Genomic DNA, 19,223 nt, shown 5'->3' with positions numbered 1-19,223 from the left:
TTCAGGGATTCATTACATCGGCCTTACCATTCATCCGGCTCATCATCTTGAGGAGCGCCACTGCTTTGCTGCTGACTGGTGTTCGTATTTTCTTCCTTGGTCATTTTGTAGGAGTATTAGGTGTTGAGCTCTAGTCTGGCGTGATCCGGCGTTGCGAATTCCAGGGGGCTAAATCACTAAATCCCGCTAGAGGGCGGTGTAAAAGGTGGAAATTCGGGCGCTGGAATTGCCTCACTAAGCAAACCCCTGAACCCGTCAGCTCTTAAATCTGGGAACTGAAATCAAGTCACATTATTCAATATGACGTCGCGAAAACTTAACGTATTAGTTTATACCGGTACGGGGTCGACGGTGGAATCAGTTAAGCATGCGATTTATTCTTTACGCCGACTTCTATCACCAAACTACGCAGTTATTCCCATTACGGAGACAGTCCTTCTAAAAGAACCATGGGCACCTACTTGCGCGCTACTAGTTTTTCCAGGTGGTGCTGATCTTGGATATTGTCGCGTGCTGAATGGTGAAGGAAATTCAATTATATCCGAATATGTGCGACGTGGTGGCGCATATTTGGGGTTTTGTGCCGGTGGATATTACGGGTGTAAAAGATGCGAATTCGAAGTTGGAAACAAGGCGATGGAAGTTATCGGGTCGAGGGAGTTGGCTTTCTTCCCGGGTACATGCAGAGGTGGCGCATTCAAGGGTTTCCAGTATCACAGCGAAAATGGCGCCCGTGCTGTGCGGGTGAACGTTGTGAAGGATGCGTTCAGGGGAGCAGGCTTGGTCCCCGAAGTTTTTACCTCCTATTATAATGGTGGGGGCGTCTTCGTCAACCCATCGGATAAAAATAACGAAATCGAGGTATTGGCAAGCTACGCTAGCGATCTCGACGTCGATGGTGGTCGCGAAAAAGCTGCCCTAGTCTACTGCAAGGTTGGCCAAGGTGCCGCAATTCTTACAGGGCCTCATCCTGAGTTTGCCGCCGCAAATCTGAGCCCGCACCACGATGTTTTGGGCTATGATGACCTGATCGCCGCACTCCGAGCTGATGATGATGCTCGAACAAGCTTCCTGAAAGCTGGTTTAACCAAATTGGGACTAGAAGTCAGTCAGGAGACAACAGGTGTGCCATCCCTCTCACGACTTCATTTGTCGTCTATTTCTAGTAACGACGTCGATGACCTGTTACACTCTTGGGAAGAAATAATCAGCAAGGAAGACGGCGAGGAATACATCAGGGCAGAAAACGACACATTCCACTTACAAAAACCTGAAACCATGTGGTCCGTCACCGGATTAAGAGAAGCGCTGACTCCCGATGGCAGTTCAGATCAGAAGTCGTCTGAGCTAAGCAGCGGAGGCATGGTTGATTACACCACTATCGTCAAGCGCATTGTAACACATGAGACAGCCTGGCCAGAAGCTAAAGCGACCCCCTATTTCAATCACAACGCTTTTTACTCGGCTTTACGGGATTATCGACTATCAGATCCCGAGGCGGAAGAATGGGGCGACTTCTTGATGTACGGCGAAGTCGTCACAAGTACCAACACGCTACTTGAGAAGAACTTCAAACTCCTTTCGAAGTTACCATCGGGATTTACACTCACAGCGACAACCCAAGTCGCAGGGCGCGGGCGCGGTAACAACGTCTGGGTATCACCAGCGGGTTCACTAATCATGTCCACCGTTATCAACCACCCGGCCCACCTCGCACCCAGCCGACCTATCGTCTTCATCCAATACCTCGCCGCCATCGCCATCGTCCAAGCCGTCAAATCCTACGATCGGGGATACGACGAAGTACCCGTGAAACTAAAATGGCCGAATGACATCTACGCACTTGATCCACGCCAGCCCTCATCATCGCCACCATCATACGTCAAAATAGGAGGTATCTTATCGAATTGCTCTTACTCCTCGGGATCATACCAAATAGTCCTTGGCATCGGCATAAACGCCACGAACGGGCGTCCCACGACATCCCTCGACGCCTTACTCCCCTCCCATCTCGCGCCGTTCCGCATTGAGAAGTTGACCGCTGGTATACTGACTCGTCTAGAAGCGCTATATAAGACGTTTGTGCGTCGGGGTTTCACAAGGGATATGGAGGATGCGTACTACGCGCATTGGTTACATGGACGGCAGATCGTGAATCTTGAGGCTCAGGGTGGGGTGAAGGCTCGTATTGTGGGTATCACGAGAGATTGGGGTATGTTAAGAGCGGAGGAACTGGGTAGTGACGATAAACCGACGGGTAAAGTTTGGGCGCTGCAGAGTGATGAGAATAGTTTTGATTTCTTTAGGGGGTTGGTGAAGAGGAAGATCTAAGCTCTTAATTCTAGCGTCGGGAGTAAAGGACGACATACAACTGCCGGCCATACAAGTTTCCACCACAAATTTATCTATGCGCCCATCTGAGTAGCCCAGACCGCCTCCGCCTTCCGTTGAAGCCATGCATGGACGGATGGGTTCAGGTCTAAGTGCTCTAGAATTAAGCCGGACTACACACTATGCATTAAAATGTTTTCCAGGAATAGATTGGATGTCTCCTCATATTTGTCCTTTGTGGAGTCGAGGAAGCATATGAGTAACAGCTGGCGAAGCCAAACTTTCCTCATTGGTACTTCGCATCGATGCCTTGCACATTCCAGCCAAATCGGGTGTATATCTGAAGGATTCACACTGAGTGGACTCCTATCAAGAAGAGAGACTCGTTCTAATTCTGATAAAGTCGTAGCGTGTTCCAAAAAAGGGGTCGCAAGAAGTTCGCGATTAGGAAAATCGACATCTTCCATTCGACTATCCAGCCACGGACGCTCGCGGAAGAAGTCATGGAATGAAGTTCTAGTCGATGACCCAATAGGGGCAGATACGAAAGCAACCACATCCATGAGTGATGAAACGTCAGTTCGGACTTCTGGTTTCAATCGCTCCAAGGGCCGTTCGTAAAGGCCCAATAACGATAGGGACCCGGGAATCTCTTGTCGGAAGACTGCCCGACGAATTTGCCAGTTATACTCATCTAAGAAGCGGACTAGCTTCCCTACAATGCTGTTAGCTGGATATATTCGCCGAAGGATGTGTCGCATATAATGGACCAAGGCTAGCATCATAGCGGGGTGATAGCATGAGATGGCGGCAATACGATACAATTCCTCGTCCGCCGCGGCAATTTCTGGTCCAATTTCCCTCCGGAGAAGTATCCTTGATTCTTCGGGCATTAATCGTTGAACTTCAATAGGGGTCGCCTTAAGTTCTGGAGTATCGCATAGTATTGGGTCTCTAGACGAAAAAACGAAACGGTCGCTTTGGCGAGGAAGAGACTGTTGGATAACTCTCAGATCCCCGAGTCCATCCAGATCGTCGAATATCATGATGCAATCCGTATTTCTTCCGAGATAAGCCATTCCTTAATCGCTTCTATAAGACCGGACCGGCCGAGTAACTCCCATGTACTGTGAGCTTCCTGATATCGTGGATATCGGGTTAACAGTGAATTGTGACCAATCAGAAACGACAAGCCAATATAAGCATCTTCTAATTGCTTCGAGGTTGAGACGGGGAACATAAAGACGTTACTTAAAGACGTTACGAATCTCTTTGTGCTCTCGTGCGATCTCGTAGCTTATTTCTGTTTTCCTTCACTCCAATTAGTCTTCGCCCTCTCTGGTATTGAATCAACTGGCGCCATCATACCCAATACCTCCAATACCTGTAAGACAAACGTGTTTTCGAACTTGCCCTTGCGATTGTTCGGGCAATCCATCCAAAATATTATTTGCTTTTATCATGGCCTGGGACTGGCCCACAAGCTGATTCGGATTGCGCAGCCCTTGGTAGCCTAAGTAGAAATGTCTTCCGCATGCCGGAAGAGGGGTTCTACTCGGTACATTTGGGGGATACCCGAATGGTCTGGTCTAATAGAATGTTAGTGGTTGAATCCATAACATCATCGACGGCCCTACGATATCATCAGAGATTATCCGCGATTCTTGCTTCCTCCTAAGTAGCTCTCGCCTAATAGAAATGAAATTCTCTACAACGATGTTGTACGCATTCTCGAACGGCGTCTTAAACTTGCAGATTGTGTGGTGGTCCGTTCCAATGGCTTTATCTGCCTTGTAACCGAGGAAAGAAGCTGAAGACGGTTCTACGATCTATCGTGTTAGATACCTACCTCCTAGGTAGGTAGACGTAGATATCTTTAAGGTAGCCACTTACAAGTGTACCACTGCGGAACCAGGATGAGCGGACTGGTTCGGCTTCGCAAAGACATCTCACCACAGGCTTCTTTTCCATTCTTTTCCACAATTCCATCACATCCACTACTGATAAATTCAAGGTTTGGAGTGTATGAATGATGGCACGCCGTACGCCTGTTGTTATCTCGACAATCTCAACCCAAAATTTGCCCCAGTCAGCAGACTTAGACCTATAATGAGGTGTACTAAGGAAGAGCATACCACATTGGCCCAGCGATATGTTGCAAAACTCACTTAGTTGGTCGTGGAGTTTGGGCATGGCAAGTCGTGACACCAGCCCACCCATAGGATGTGATATTATGATCAATGGTCTATTTCGATCTTGAATAGAGCACCTTGCTCGATTAAGCTCCCGCAGAAGTGTATCAGCATAGTCCTCGATTCTGTCGTATATCTTTGTTCTGCTTTGTAATTCTGATGTATACCTAAATACTATTATTCGGCTTTTATCAAACTTGGGAGCCCTCGGCAGGAAATCCCTCAGCCACATTTCCCCCTCCTCCTTCGAATACCATGTGTCGAACGCATTTCCATTCAATCCATGGATAGCGCATATACTTAAAATGGTCCATAAAATATCTCTGTTTCAGTACGAAACTTACTCCGAATCAATATCACTTGGCTCGTGAAGAATTGTCACACCTAAAAAGTTATCATCGATGTCCTCCCACTCTATCGAGCCTTCGCTCGGGATATCGACTCGTTTCAAAAAGTTGATTTTCTTTTTACCTTTCCGATCAAAGCTAATAGTAGCAATATTACTATGCGTAGTTTGTTGGGAAAATGTGGCAGCTATCTTTTATATCGCTAATTTTAAAGGTCATAAACAACAAACTCGAAGGAATTTACATCGTCATTTGGTTTGCTCACATGGTGACCCGCTAAGACCGTCCCGATTTGGCGTACGTCGTGCACCGTAACGGATTCCTGGCTATCTATTCTCCTCAGATTTCGTAGACGAATTGCGAACCTAGAGAGAGGCATTTCCGTACGTGAAATTGGTAAATATTCCCCTACCAACAAAAACCAACAACAGTCAAATGTTACGGGGTGTAAGTAATTAGAATAAGTATTTGCATTTAAATAAGTGGGGAGAGAGAGGATAGACATCATGTCCAGGGTGTGGCGATCTTGTTTTATAATACACGCAACGGAGATACGAGTCTCAGGGCTCGCTGCCCGAACGCAATATCGGCGTTACTCGTTGTGTGGCTTGTCGTATCACCCTCGCACAGGGTGCGTACTACGTGAATGTGCATAGGCATAGTCCCCCGCTTTTAGGAAAGCGTACGAGAAGGTTAAGATGCCTAGAAAAATGCCGCGAATCTAAGAGCTACACGTCTATCGCAGCACCATTGTCATCGCTATGAGTTTACAACTATACCCTACCGATGTATCTGGTAGACCCTTGAGATTGTGCTTGAGGGATGGTACCTACCTCTGTCCCACTTCGACGGAGCTATGTTTAAGGCTTGCAGGTGTTCACACCAGCAGATTACCTGCATTTATGTTCTCTATGGATTTGCAATATCCATACTATACGGATTCCAAGACGAGAATCATGCCTATCCTCTTACCATACAAGGATATCGTGGACATTTTCGCTGTCACAAAATTTGGCCCCATATTTAGCAAAAATCGTTTATCCCGTGGTTTCCGAGAGGCTTTTCGCTTCTCTTCTAAAAGAACGAGTACTAATGATTGAGGAAGACGAATATACACCATATATTGCCCTTTCTCCATCGTGGTAAAGCAAGATAAGACAAAATTGCTGTGATGCTGACCAAGTAGCCGCCATATGGCGTATGGCAATTAGCCTCGGTGCTTGCCTCTCTGAGCCTTATACTCACCCCTTTCAACTTCACCTAGCTGTGAACTGCCGCGAAGTTTTCACGACGACAATCCTACCCTACTACCTGAATACTGTCCATGATTTGCTGGATATGCCTGCAACAATCTTTCGTGACATAGGGTCTGAATCTCTGTAAGTCCTATAATTTAGTAAAGCTAAAAGGTGTATTCTAATCAAGCATATTCGATCAAGAGTCCGAATATGTGTGCAGCGTCTATGTTTTTACACGCTGCTGTGCGCTGTGTCGTTAAAAGAGGAACCCAATTCAACACCTCCCACTGGACTCCCTCAGAAAATATGCAGATTTATCCAATTCCTCCATCTACTCGGGGCGATCACAAAGAGCGTCCTTGACAATGAACTGCAGGAGCGCGAGCGTTACCTGGGTCGTATCTGCCAGGTCATTCAACACGTTACAGAGGATGAGCAATGGGGCCAAGCATATATTTCCTGTCTCATACCAATAATTCAAAAGTATTTCTATTGCTGCAGAGCTGATCAAGTGTTTCCACGGCGCAGGCAAGGAAGTGGAAGCAATCGAATTCGGCGAGAGTATTCTGAAAATTAGTCCTGAACCATTGGCAAGTCTTTCCGGCGTGCCACTTGTTCGGATTACTCTTGCAGATGTGTACATAAGCACCGGGAATTATCGCTCTGCGGTACAGCTTTTGGAACCAATCCTTGGAGACAATGGAGTTTCAACTCGCCTTACAATTCTTGTTTTGCTAAGATTGAATCAGTCTAAGAGAAAGATGGAAGAGAAACTATACCCAGAAGCAATTGGGCCGAGAAGTCCACTGGTATTCATTTTCAAAGAGTTTGGGGCAGCAGATCATCTCCTAAGGTTAGAGTGCCTCTCTGAGCTTCTAGCGACTTTGCAGCAACTAAATGTTTATGGGATATCAGTAGACAAATACGCCCCACTGCCTTGGCTGGCTTGGAGGCGGCTCAGGGAGGATCGGTGTATCAATTCACTCTGGATGTTTAAAACCCTTCAGTGCATGCTCCAAATCCCCGAGGATATCATTCTGGCCATCAATCCTCTACTTGGAGAAACGAGTTCGACCACCCTGCAAAGATTCCATTCCTGGATCAAGCGGGTCAGAGTTAGCGGGCTGACAGGCGATGACCTTACCGTACGTGCCGATTTCATCCCCGACATTGAAGTTCAGATACTTTTCAGAGATGGGAGTCTGCTCGACTCCATCCTAGAGCTTATTATGAGGACAGCACGGATGAACATCAAGCGTAAAGCTATCAGAGAGACGTGTGGGAAGGTGATGTGTATATTGCTATTATTAAGGCGATGGGATTTACTTCCGATCTTTGTATCGAACCCGGAGCTTCACGATTCTAATCTACCCTTTCTTGCGAATCCGGGCTGGGCACCATTTGATGACTTTGCACTTTGGAGACGGTTTGATCAAGTGCAATGGAGGTTCTGTGTAAGGGCCCTGGGCTTTCTTCATGAATGTGCTTCGTCTATCCTTCGAGAAACGAGTCGATCACCTCAGGAAATCCTCCCGATCAAGTCCACAAATTATCTTGGAGTCAGTGGTTGTGCGATAATTGATAGGGCAGTAATCCATGGATCATATATTGGGAATCATACCGCTCGTCATTGGAACCTACGAGCTGGTGTCAGGGATACGACTTCGTCGTGGTCGACAGACCCCGTTGTGTGCGCATTGAAAATTTTAAATCCTCCAATGCCAAGGAATACTACGAAGCAGAACTACGTGCGCTTAATCGACTATCGGCAGAACGATTTGCCACGGAAGAAATTGTTGCCCACTTTGGAGGTGTTCGATTTGGGAATACGTTCTGTCTGCTACTTGAAAACACAGAAATGGGTGACCTAGGATCCTATATGAAGAATAATACACCACCAACCTCAGAAAACGAGATGAGGCATCTCTGGAAACGGATCTTCCAGCTAGGGAGCGCACTATTATATATCCACAGAATTCCATACCGTGATCTAAACGGTAGTTCTGTATTCGGGTTTGTTTCCTGGCGAACGGGTATTCGACCGGATAACTAAGTGGATACAGATGGCTTCGAAATATCAGACCAGGAATAATAATGGTTACGGGCAGTTTCGACCCTTCGATTTACGGTGTCACTTTTAAATTCGCGGATCTTGGCTTCAGCCATTTTAGAAGTATAAAACCAAAGGCCGAAGACATATTAGATTGGGACAGTGCTCGTACTCGAATATACGGTACGTTGAAAGTATATATAACTCGCTGGACGAAATTAGGAATGACAAGTGTGCACAGAATCTCCAGAAGACGCCAGTTCTAGGCCGACTACTAATGTGAAAGATACTGAACTAGGCCAAGCTGGGGACCTCTGGTCTCTCGGTTGCGTATATAGCGAAGTAGCAACATGGTCTGTATTTGGATATCAAATCCTTGAACGATATAGGCGCTCTCGTGAGAAGCAGACTATAGACATTGAAGGAATCTGTTCGGTAGGGTGCTTTCATGATGGACGCTGCGTTCTCAGTTCAGTCAAAGCGAGCCATTCGGCAGTCAAGAAAGAGGTCGAGTACGGTACGCTACATATGGTCATCCCAGTAATTTACGACATGTTATTGACAGATATCCACCTTCGGTCGTTCGGTGTCCCCTCAAGGCTTGAGGAGGTTCCCTTTGAGGTAGTATATATGCTACTGCGTTGAAACACATATTAACTAATTTATAGGATACATTTGTTTCGGGGGGTTCGGATTCGGACGCGACGACGGACGTCGATACAGATGAATGGGATGAAAGGTATTCATAGTACCCAAGGTCTCTCTTTATTGTAACGTGGAAAATAAGCTCTTTGTTGAACATGTCTCACAGTTGACTGCTGGGCCTAACTACATACCTGTTGACCGTGTGGACGTACGTATCACATACCTTGGTTACTTGGTAATGCGCGCAGGTATCTAACGTGGCATGTTTAGTCAAAAGTGAACGGGGTATATCTATCTTCGTTTCGTCGGAGGCTTTCCGAGAATTCCCACTCCTGATCCAGGTGTGGGGCGACGAATGATGACCATTATATAATAAATTTTTGCGTGTACAAATATGGTGGTACAAACGTCTTTTTCCGTCTAATCCCGACCAGGAAACGAATCGGACTATGGATTCGTAAAATGAACTCCCCAAGTAACGCCGGGCCATGCCATTCGAGTGAAGATGCTTTTCCTAAATATGTTGTTGGGTGTAACGAGTCTCTGAATCCCTCTCAGTGACATTCATCCCATACCAGAAACTGGACTTCCTTAATTCCCCCCATGACCAAAGTCACTACCGGTCTTTATACATCTTTGGCTTCCAACCTTCTTTTATTTCAGCCTCCTGCGCAGCTTTCTCCATAGCGGGTCTGACTTCGGCCTCTATACGTTCCCTCGCTCTTAATATCTTGCTCTGTAGGTAGAAACTGCCTCCTTTTTGCGGATCGTTCTGATCGAAAAGTTTCTTAAACCGTTCCATGACTTCCTCCATATTTGCCTTTCCTCCTTGCGGCGGCTTGACATTGAGGATTTTGCAGGCTTCATCTAGGGTCATGCCGCTTGAGAGACTCGCTCGGGCGGAGGCCGCATTCGGGTTGAGCTTCGCTTGTGCTCGCGCGTAGTTGGATGAGGCTTGCGCTTGCTTGTAGGCTTCGGTAAAGGCACGACCGAGTACTCGGCTGCCTACGAGGACGATTTGTGTTACAATGCGGTGTGCCTGCTCGTACTGTTAGTAAAACATGTGTGTGGCGCATCGGCAGAGTTATTCACGCCCAGAAAAAATCTTGCTCAAGAACGTACCATCTTTGCTGTGTGAAGATTGCCGAAAGACAAAGAACGGCGGCTAGGGTTGGTAAGCCCAGAATGTGTAGAAGACTGTGTCGATCACTACAATTGAAAGCGACGACGAAGTTTCTTTTTGGAATTATGAAGAGAAATAAGTCGTCACAGCTAGAAAATTGTCGCGATAACGGACGATTAGAAGACCATGTCGGAATTGCCGCTCCCTCAGGTCCGATATTTTTTTCGCCCGCCTTTATCGATCTAAGTGGATCTAAAAACTCTGGCCACACCAGCCACTTATTGATTGGAATTGAGCCACAGTACAGGGGAGAAGCTGCAATGGGAAGAGGTTACGTATTTCGTACCCGACCGAGCTTCGCGGGTGCCACATCGGTGAAGACAGATTCATTTTTAGCGATCCCTTCAACTTTTTTGAAGCACGAAAACACCACCAGCCATCTAACCCACCGAACAACATTCCACAACATCCACCACGCCACGTAACCTTCCGACCGCCACTCATCTCCTTCGAACCTCCTCTTCTTTGTTCGGGAATATAGAGAAGGCGGCTCATTCTAAATTAATTTGTATTCTAATCCCCAAATCTACGCGGTCCCGAATAATACAAACCGAGCGAGCTTCCTCCGATCACCATCCGTCTAGGTACTTAATACCACGAAAATATGTCGCAATACTACGGCGCGCCCCCTCCAAACCAATACGTCGGCGGTGCAGCAGCTGCGCAAAACCTCCAATTCTACCCGTCATCCTACTCCCCCGGCGTCCCTGGTCAAGGAGCCCCGGCGCAATCATACGGCTATGGCGCGCCTACGCCAGGGCCCGCCGCATATGGAGGGTTTGGCGCTGCACCGGGTGTAAGTGGGCGGATGGGTGAACAAGGTGGTCTACGGACAGGTTGGCTCGCTGCTTTCTCGACGGAAGGATATGATGGCGAACCGCCGTTACTGGAAGAATTGGGAGTTAACTTCGAACACATACAAATGAAGGTGAGCATCCCAGCCAGCTTCGTGGATTCTTCTTAGTTTATCTAGCGACGTTACTAATCGTTATTTAGACATTAGCAGTTCTCAACCCCTTCGGCCGAATAGATCAACATATAATGGACGACTCAGACCTCGGCGGTCCTATTCTTTTCTTCCTCCTCTTCGGTACATTTCTGCTTTTCAGTGGTAAGGTGCATTTCGGATATATCTACGGACTGGCACTTATGGGCTCGGTCGCCCTACACACGATCCTCTCGCTTATGTCACCCGACGGCTCTAATACCGCATCGCCTGGACATGCAGCGGCAGCGTATTCCTCTGCACCAGGCTATCCCGGCGATCCTACTGCGGGTGGAAGAGACGATGGCAAGGGACATTTAAGCAATAACCTTACGTTTGCGAGAAGCGCAAGTGTGCTAGGATACTGCCTCTTACCTCTTGTTATAACGAGTTTAATAGGCATTGTTGTACCGATGGATGGACCTCTCGGCTATATCCTTACAAGCGCGGCGATTGTATGGTGTACAACGAGCGCGAGTGGCATGTTCTGCGCAGTGGGACGAATGATGCAGATGAGGGCTCTAGTAGCGTACCCCCTAATGCTGTTCTACGTTGGATTCGGAATCATGAGCATATTTAGCAGCCGAGGGTCTGGTAGCCTAGGCAAAGCAGCAGGTGTGTCATGAAGTACTGGTCGGATTGTTGGAGACATTATATCGAATTAAAAATTGTCTTGAGGGTCCATGATAGAGAAGAGAGGTTCCTCGGCCTGCCTTCCACTGACGAAGAATCTACTCTACATAAGCTTGGCGATGAACTCATTGCAGTGTGTTTACCTGTAGTGGTAGGTAGCAATTCTGGGGAAGGGTGGTGGAGATATCTGGGTACGGATGGATGGTGTTAATAGGAGTGATGACCCATCTTCTACCCAAGCAAACGGTTGAATGAAATACTACAAGATACCTAACAATTGCGACGTTGCTCCAGCCATAATCTGCTCCTGTGTATATAAAAAAAGAAAAGGGGCGATAAAGTTCATGATGTACCTTAGTATATGCAGGCAGATTCACGTGTCTGGACTTATTATCCCGCCTAACAAATCACTCCCCGCTCCCTCGTTCACCCCACCATCATAAGGTCAAAATTGGGACACTTCTTATATCGTAAGACTTTAACTTCTAACTAATGCCATTCAAAGTATAATTAGAACGTATAAAATCGACCATGGATTTATCCAATACAGCTGCCATGCAACTCCCTCTTTACTCCACTCAAACAAACCCACCAAGTAATCCACGCAGCGGTGCCAAATATCGTGCTTATTCAGAGGATGATATGGCAAGGGCCGTACAAGCCATCACAGAAGATGGCCTATCGTTACGTCAAGCATCTATGAGATTTCGGGTTCCCAAGACTACCTTAGCAGAGCGCTTAGGAGATAAAAGACCAAAACCGCCGCCTCGTAAATCAGACGACGGGGACAGATTACGGACCCGATACCAATGGAGTGGAACTGACATGGAGGGCGCTGTCGAGGCCGTCCGAAACGGCGACAAGATTAACGAAGCGGCACGACGTTTCGGTGTGCCGCCCAGCCATCTCAATGCGCGGACTCGTGGTAGAGCACCTAAAGATCTACGGAGCGAGTTGTCGCGATTGACACTGAGACAAGAATGTCTTCTCGCCGAGTGGGCGTCTGCTCAGTGCCAATTAGGTTGTCCGCCAGCCAAGGACGAGCTATTCAATCTCGCGGATCGAGTGCTGAAAAAGCAAGGGTCCGACAAGAAGCTCGGAAAACAGTGGATTGTTCACTGGATGAGGAGATATCCTCACATTGAAATTCTTGAATGGGAACCTAAGGAGACTAAAGAAACGAAGGAGCCCAAGGAAACCCATGAGACTAAAGTCAAGAGGGGACGAAGACCTGATTCCACTCTGACGTTCTCCGCGAGCAGTTTTGAACCTGTTATGGATCTGAATGAAATTTACTACGGTACTACGGGGAGCGGCGCAAGAGTGTAAAACCCATTCTCATTACCCACGATGTTGAAACTATTCCTCATACTCTAAGAGTAACTTAACACCGATATTCCCGGTCAGGCGCATAGGAACATGAGCTCTGCCTGAGCTATTGTTGGTTCACCAAATTTCTAGCTTGGGGTATTCCCCAACACCAACTCCCGATCATCCAATCAGGAACAGGTCCGATATTTACACCTCGGAAGCTCCACGTGGAATCGGGACGGGGATATGAGCACGGTTTAATTTTTGAAACGGTGTCGACTTTGGTTAGTACCGTTTTCGGCCTGTACACCTCTGGCTTCAATAGAGAACAATTATTGCCGACCATCACTACCGAAGAGTTGGAGTTTGATGTAACAACCCGAACCCTACCTAGGGATTCCTTTCCTTACGAGGAATGAGATTATCATCTACATTACACAACAATAGCACCCTCGAAACACAGACCAAGCTTTTGTTTCCAGAAGTCTGAGATGCATCCATCGCCAAGCTACAAAAAAGTAGGGATCCAAGGTCTCATTTTGCTCTAGACGAGTCAGACAAACCCCTGAGCCCTGAAAGCTTGGCGTTTGCGGCCCGCCGATGGATGGACTTGCAGCTGTTTTAATTGCGGAACGTTGAGCTGCGTAATCAATTTGCCGCAAGGTTGTATCGCGTCGTGTTTGCTATCAACTATCTCCGGTGTTGGTAGCAGCAAACTCGAATCTGTGATGCACGACACATGTGTGGTGTGTGGTGACGCTCGAACATGATCCCGTATCCATTGTTACTCTAAACGGGTCACTGCGACGGTGTCCTCGGTCATATCGAGACGCCACATACCTGAATAGGTACACACTTGGTTGTAATAGCTAACCAGCCAAACCCCGTGCACCTCCAATGATTCAACAAGCTACCCCAAAATCAAGGCCGCGAACTGCGCGATAGCTCCGGCAAGTTGCCAGCTTCCCCGCGTTCCTTTCTTGGGGTAATGCTTATGCTGATCCTATCATTGCAAGCCATTGACGCCCACAAAGAACGGAAACCCAGGTGATTGGCTTCGACTTGTCGAATATAGGTACAGCTGTACATAGTACAATGAAAATTTCCCTATCCCGACCCCTACTGGGATACCATGCATACGTAACTTATCTGTGCTCGAATACATAACCCTGCAGTCACCCGCCAACGTGAATTTTTCTGAATTGGGCTACGAGGCTTATTCTTCTTCGATGTTTTTCTCGCGCGCGGTCAATTCAACGTAGAAGAAAAGGCATGAGTAATTATTAAAATGGCGGCATCCGATGAGATTAAAACTTCGTCCGACGCGAAAGAATCACTTCCTGATTACACGCCGCAGGAACAACGTGTGGAAAAAGATGTCGATCTTGTTGCCGAAGAAGGATTGGCTGCTACTGATAGGTGAGATGTCTCAAGCCACCGGACAAATTTGGAACGCAGCAATATGCGTACTAATCATATCATAGCCATGGCGTGGCTATAGTTGAATTCGATCGGCAGGCTGAGAGAAAGCTGAGGACTAAAATAGATTGGATGGTTGTCCCGACGGTCTCGATATTATACCTCTTTTGCTTTATTGATCGTGCGAATATCGGTATGTTATCGCCATCAGTTGTTTATGATGGCGCGGCTTGTATCTAACTACCTGCAGGCAATGCACGATTAGCCGGGCTTGAAGCCGATTTGGGCATGAAGGGAAATGATTATAACATGCTTCTTTCCATTTTCTTCATCAGCTATATCCTCTTCGAGATCCCGTCTAATTTGGCATGCAAGTGGATTGGCCCTGGCTGGTTTCTCCCTTTCCTGTCATTTGGTTTCGGGGTCTGTTCTCTGGGAATGGCATTTGTTAAAACGCTGCCGGCGGCTTGTGGTGTCCGTTTCCTGCTTGGTATCTTGGAAGCCGGCATGATGCCCGGAATTTCGTATTACCTTTCGCGATGGTATCGTCGCTCCGAGCTGGTCTTTCGGATATCTTTATTCGTTGTTATGGCTCCGCTGGCCGGCGCTTTTGGAGGATTACTTGCTTCGGGGTGCGTAGGCTTTTATGAACGGGATTGTCTTTCTATGTTAGTAGCCGCTAACTCTGAAGTGTTGTAGTATTCTAAGTCTATCTCATATCGGCGATGTCCGTGCCTGGCGCATGGTCTTCTTGGTCGAAGGGATTATCACGATGGGACTCGGCCTGATCGCTTTTATTACGTTGACGGACCGGCCCGAAACGGCGCGTTGGCTTACCGAGGAACAAAAGACTCTAGCTGTTGCGCGAGTTAAGTCGGAGCTCCTCGCGCAGACTACAGTTATTGATAAGACCGGCCGACAGAAGGTCTGGTTGGGCTTCTGGAATCCCGCCGTCTTATCAACTGCCTTTGTCTTCCTACTTAATAAGTATGTCCCTTCTACAGACGCCCGAAAACCGCGATTACTAACCAAACACCACAGCGTCACCGTCCAAGGTCTGGCATACTTCGCGCCAACTATCGTAGCAAGCATATACCCCAACTACTCAACGGTGCAAAAGCAACTGTACACAGTCCCACCATACGTAGTCGGCGCCTTCTTCGAAGTCCTCTTCCCATTGCTAAGCTGGCGTATGGACAAACGGCAAATCTTCCTAATCATCATCTCGCCTCTCACAATGATGGGCTACATCATGTTCCTCGCGAGCACCGACACCAAAGTGCGATACGCAGCGACGTTCTTCTGCGCCATCAGCACATTCGCCGCCGGCGCCTTGACAAACGCACAAGTATCCGCGCAGGTTATCTCCGATTCAGCGCGTAGCATGAGTCTAGCGACTAACATGATGTTCGGCAACATCGGTGGTTTGGTAGCTACTTGGTCGTATCTCAGTTGGGATGGACCTGATTACCATATTGGAAATGGATTGAATTTGGCTACTTCGAGTATGCAGCTTATCGTTGCTACGATTACGTTGTTTTGGATGAAGGCCGATAATAAGAGGCGTGATAAGATCGATGTTAGTAAGGCGCTGGAGGGGTTGACGCAGGAGCAGATTGAAAGTTTGGAATGGAGACATCCGGGTTGGAGGTGGAAGCCTTGATTGTGTTAAGAGGGTGGGAGTATATAGTGTGCGTTATAGGTTATTGGCTTGGGATTCGGATTGGGTTCGGAATGGAAGTATATGTTCCGGTTGAGTTAGGTATATACTAAAATGTTACTACTAGCTTTACGATCTTGAGAATCGTACCTAGGTATTGTTTGATCTCGTGTTTGCGTGCTTCATCACACCAGGAATCTCATCTAGAATTGTTTACCACCCCCATGGACAACGATTAAATTTGAAGGTATTGATCGCCTGGAAGGAATATTCTATACCGGGCGCTAGAGCTCCATTAGCCTCGAGTGACGTAGGCACCTGGATCATAAGTAGAATGGTACATGACGAATCTTTGGAAGGCCAGTCTTCCGATCCGCTACACTAACGCAAACTCATCCGGCGCAACGTCGACGTTTTCCGCACATTCCGATAAAAGGCCAACGCGGCGAGACTGTTCATTCGATCTCGTGTATCGGGATAGCTTCGCTTCACATAGTGTGGGTATTAACGTGTTTCCGAAAGGCGTAATCCGCTGCAGTACGAACGGCGGAAACACTGGAGGTTGCGGACTACCCCACCGCTTAGTCCGTAGAATAACGCCTTTCCCGGTACCTAGGTACGCTCCGACGGGAACCGAATCCGAGAGCCGAGTGACATCGTAGGCACTGATACGACAAACCTAGATGCGATTTTGCGTGCGTATTTTCTTACTAGATTACCTAGGTACCGCCCCAGCAACCAATCGTATACGATTTCTTGGTTCTCGTAAAGCACAACCTAATCGTTTACTCAGAGACGGCGAACGGTTCTATGTCGAGGCGGGAGATTAGCGGCGCACTGATTATACTGAGTCTGCCTATAAGACGGCTTGGGCTCCCATTCATAACAAGTTCAACCGACGAACACTACCTATTTCAAGATCGAATCGCTCGTATTATATATATCATCTCGCTATACAGTAAGACAACTCTACATACATAGGACCAACATCTATAAACCCCTACGTATTCTTAACCCGCCTAAACAGCACCTCCTTAGTCGGATCCGGGAAAGCATTCGCACCCTGCGAAAGATTGGCATAACGCTCGGTAAGACCGTCCGGCATCTTCATATCGAAGTCAAGCAACAGACGCGCGATAATGAGCTTGATCTCCTGAGCGGCAAAATAGCGACCAGGGCAAGAATGGCGGCCGTAGCCAAAGGACATGAAGTCCTTCGTCATGGTTACGAATTGGTATTGTTCCTTGTTCTTATAGTTTAACTTATCCTCGGCTGTGCCGTTACGTAGGTTTTGGAAGCGGTGCGCGTCGAATTCCTGGTAACGTTAGTATTGAAGTCCTTTTGGGAAGAGGGGGACTGGTTTAGCTTCTTACCTCAGGGTTCGGGAATAGCTCCGGATCCGAGACCGTCAGGCCGTGTGCTGTCTCGATCATGTATCCGGCAGGCAAGTAGGTACCATCACTAAGAGTCACAGGCTTGGCGACAAATCGCTGGAATCGGACTGTAGATCCTGGATTCACGCGCTGCGATTCCTTCATAACACTGTCTAACAATTTCATCTCGAAGAGCGCTTGGGTGGTCATGACGCCATTGTGTGCGGCGGTAACCGTCCTGATCTCCTCGCGCAACTCGTTAACCACGTCGGGCCTGATTACGAGATCATATATTCTGCCAAGAAAATGATGTCAGTATAAGGGAATTCCGAAATAGCCGGTTCGTTCTTCAAATGGGGTCTTACATAAGAGTTAAAGTCAAAGTCGTGGTGTGAATCGCGGCCAAACTCATACCCAACTGCGTCTCAGCCAAATCAGCATCAGTCAAACCGAACTTATCCACGCTATTCAACATCCATTGAAGAGCATCATCAGGCATTTCCCTGCCAGCCTTCATAGCGGCGCGTCTTTGTTCGATGATAGGTCGCAAAAAGTTGTGCGCCTTCTTGCGGTCCGAGAATAGCTTATCGACTTCGGGTGTAAAATATCGTCCGAACCATCGCCATCGCCTGTGCCACTTCTTAAGATTCTCCACAGCGCCGATGAAGTCCAACGTATACCCAATGCTAGCCTGAATGTATTCTTCTGAGCGACATAGTTCCTCGCCGATGAAAAGGGCGCCCGAGACAATAGCTACTATTCGCAGCAGTGTTGAATATACCACAGCAGGGGTCCAATCGTCGCAAGGCGGCAGCTCCGAGTGAACCGCACGGTTTGTCTCGGCCGAGAGTCGGGGGTTGACACGCACTACATTCTCATTTAGTTGCCTAACCAGGCTATCCCGATATTATATATGACGTACCCAAGCCGCGAGTTAAGTCGTGCTGAACAATATGGACGAGGAATTTCGTTCGTCGAGTGTCGCCCATGCCAAGGTGTTTCTGCTCATTCATCTTCATCGCGTTAGCGTATATGATCACCATTCGAGGTTATAGACAAGACATACGACATCGAAGGCCTTGTGAATATCGATACATTCATCCGGAAGTTGTCTCACTTCTTCCATCAGATGTCGAGGCAAGACAATGACATCGCCTATAATACCATTAGCATTCCCTTGTCGCCCAAACCCATCGACCGAGCAGCGTTTTTCGTACCATCGAGTGAGGTTATTCGAAATGGTTTCGACTTATATAATTCGTACCCCTTCTTGTAAAAATCCAAACTGTTCGTGATGTACGCCTTCCTTCGCTTTTCGGCATCCCCAAACTCCGCGCCCACCAGGGGTAAATGCGATAAGCTCTCCCTGTCGAATAATCGAGATGCGATGAACACCGTGACGAGGATTATGGCGACAGAGGCCAGAACAGGTGATCTGTCCGCGAGGACATTTGTGATCACATCCATATCTTGTTGCGCTCAGGTAGTAACTTTACTGAGGAAACAAAATAAAATACAGACCCTACTCGGTCAGTGGGGATGTACAGAGCTCGGTGGACCGACGGAATAGTACCGTACCCCATATATATAGGTACGACAGTGCCTGAGCAGTAGGGAGATTGGTATGTGCGGCGGTGTTAGTCATTGACAAGTATAAAAGTAAAAGTAAATGCGAACACGAATGCTAGCCATAGACGTATCGCCGTATTTTTCGTAAAGGCCTACCAATAATTGGGTAACTAGAGAGATCCTTGCATGGATGATCTGTAATACTACCTGGGCTCTAGCATCCTATCTCTTACTTGACAGCCTGACTGAATGAAGTCTTGTACACAAACTACTTAGTGTGAAGAGGC

General features: G+C 47.6%; 8 protein-coding genes across 8 annotated transcripts; 4 read left to right on the top strand and 4 right to left on the bottom strand.

Moving 5' to 3' along the window:
• The first annotated feature begins 77 nt into the window (after positions 1–77).
• F4822DRAFT_278894 (biotin-protein ligase) lies at positions 78–2,418 on the top strand. Its single transcript, XM_051454838.1, has one exon. The coding sequence runs from the start codon at positions 301–303 to the stop codon at positions 2,329–2,331; it is 2,031 nt and encodes a 676-aa protein (XP_051313070.1). The 5' UTR covers positions 78–300; the 3' UTR covers positions 2,332–2,418.
• On the bottom strand, positions 2,419–3,793 carry F4822DRAFT_278876 (uncharacterized protein). Its single transcript, XM_051454837.1, has one exon. It carries the CDS (start codon positions 3,408–3,410, stop codon positions 2,505–2,507), a length of 906 nt encoding a protein of 301 aa, XP_051313069.1. The 5' UTR covers positions 3,411–3,793; the 3' UTR covers positions 2,419–2,504.
• Positions 3,681–4,524, bottom strand: F4822DRAFT_430048 (uncharacterized protein; the record flags this gene model as incomplete). Its single annotated transcript, XM_051461210.1, has 3 exons — positions 3,681–3,920; positions 3,969–4,160; positions 4,225–4,524. The coding sequence occupies 3 exons, from the start codon at positions 4,522–4,524 to the stop codon at positions 3,681–3,683; spliced, it is 732 nt and encodes a 243-aa protein (XP_051313068.1).
• Positions 4,525–6,869: 2,345 nt separating this feature from the next.
• Positions 6,870–8,803, top strand: F4822DRAFT_430047 (uncharacterized protein; the record flags this gene model as incomplete). The annotated part of the gene is made up of 4 exons (XM_051461209.1): positions 6,870–7,667; positions 7,763–8,121; positions 8,172–8,341; positions 8,400–8,803. The coding sequence occupies 4 exons, from the start codon at positions 6,870–6,872 to the stop codon at positions 8,801–8,803; spliced, it is 1,731 nt and encodes a 576-aa protein (XP_051313067.1).
• Positions 8,804–9,152: 349 nt separating this feature from the next.
• F4822DRAFT_278817 (protein transporter) lies at positions 9,153–10,127 on the bottom strand. The gene is made up of 3 exons (XM_051454836.1): positions 9,926–10,127; positions 9,400–9,842; positions 9,153–9,325 (listed from the first exon to the last, which is right to left on the bottom strand). The coding sequence occupies exons 1-2, from the start codon at positions 9,926–9,928 to the stop codon at positions 9,420–9,422; spliced, it is 426 nt and encodes a 141-aa protein (XP_051313066.1). The 5' UTR covers positions 9,929–10,127; the 3' UTR covers positions 9,153–9,325; positions 9,400–9,419.
• A 178-nt stretch (positions 10,128–10,305) lies between these two features.
• F4822DRAFT_406056 (Yip1-domain-containing protein) lies at positions 10,306–12,042 on the top strand. The gene is made up of 2 exons (XM_051458359.1): positions 10,306–10,914; positions 10,983–12,042. The coding sequence occupies exons 1-2, from the start codon at positions 10,591–10,593 to the stop codon at positions 11,595–11,597; spliced, it is 939 nt and encodes a 312-aa protein (XP_051313065.1). The 5' UTR covers positions 10,306–10,590; the 3' UTR covers positions 11,598–12,042.
• Positions 12,043–14,104: 2,062 nt separating this feature from the next.
• Positions 14,105–16,166, top strand: F4822DRAFT_278679 (putative MFS transporter). Its single transcript, XM_051454835.1, has 5 exons — positions 14,105–14,334; positions 14,400–14,527; positions 14,585–14,966; positions 15,034–15,321; positions 15,376–16,166. Exons 1-5 carry the CDS (start codon positions 14,204–14,206, stop codon positions 15,995–15,997), a joined length of 1,551 nt encoding a protein of 516 aa, XP_051313064.1. The 5' UTR covers positions 14,105–14,203; the 3' UTR covers positions 15,998–16,166.
• Positions 16,167–16,712: 546 nt separating this feature from the next.
• F4822DRAFT_444038 (cytochrome P450) lies at positions 16,713–18,834 on the bottom strand (the record flags this gene model as incomplete). The annotated part of the gene is made up of 6 exons (XM_051463179.1): positions 16,713–17,309; positions 17,368–17,662; positions 17,733–18,234; positions 18,290–18,380; positions 18,434–18,522; positions 18,585–18,834. The coding sequence occupies 6 exons, from the start codon at positions 18,832–18,834 to the stop codon at positions 16,995–16,997; spliced, it is 1,542 nt and encodes a 513-aa protein (XP_051313063.1). The 3' UTR covers positions 16,713–16,994.
• Positions 18,835–19,223: the final 389 nt, after the last annotated feature.

Source organism: Hypoxylon trugodes (assembly GCF_022578975.1).
Source record: "Hypoxylon trugodes strain CBS 135444 unplaced genomic scaffold F4822scaffold_6, whole genome shotgun sequence".
Lineage (NCBI taxonomy): Eukaryota > Fungi > Ascomycota > Sordariomycetes > Xylariales > Hypoxylaceae > Hypoxylon > Hypoxylon trugodes.
Note: the sequence above shows the minus strand (reverse complement) of the source record. Positions and strands in the feature narration are given on the sequence as shown.

Coding starts and splice junctions, on each gene's coding strand:
- F4822DRAFT_278894 (XM_051454838.1), top strand. CDS start 301: ATGACGTCGCGAAAACTTAACGTATTAGTTTATACCGGTACGGGGTCG.
- F4822DRAFT_278876 (XM_051454837.1), bottom strand. CDS start 3,410: ATGGCTTATCTCGGAAGAAATACGGATTGCATCATGATATTCGACGAT.
- F4822DRAFT_406056 (XM_051458359.1), top strand. CDS start 10,591: ATGTCGCAATACTACGGCGCGCCCCCTCCAAACCAATACGTCGGCGGT. Junction 10,915..10,982: donor TCGAACACATACAAATGAAG/GTGAGCATCCCA, acceptor ATCGTTATTTAG/ACATTAGCAGTTCTCAACCC.
- F4822DRAFT_278679 (XM_051454835.1), top strand. CDS start 14,204: ATGGCGGCATCCGATGAGATTAAAACTTCGTCCGACGCGAAAGAATCA. Junction 14,528..14,584: donor TATTGATCGTGCGAATATCG/GTATGTTATCGC, acceptor AACTACCTGCAG/GCAATGCACGATTAGCCGGG. Junction 15,322..15,375: donor TTTGTCTTCCTACTTAATAA/GTATGTCCCTTC, acceptor CAAACACCACAG/CGTCACCGTCCAAGGTCTGG.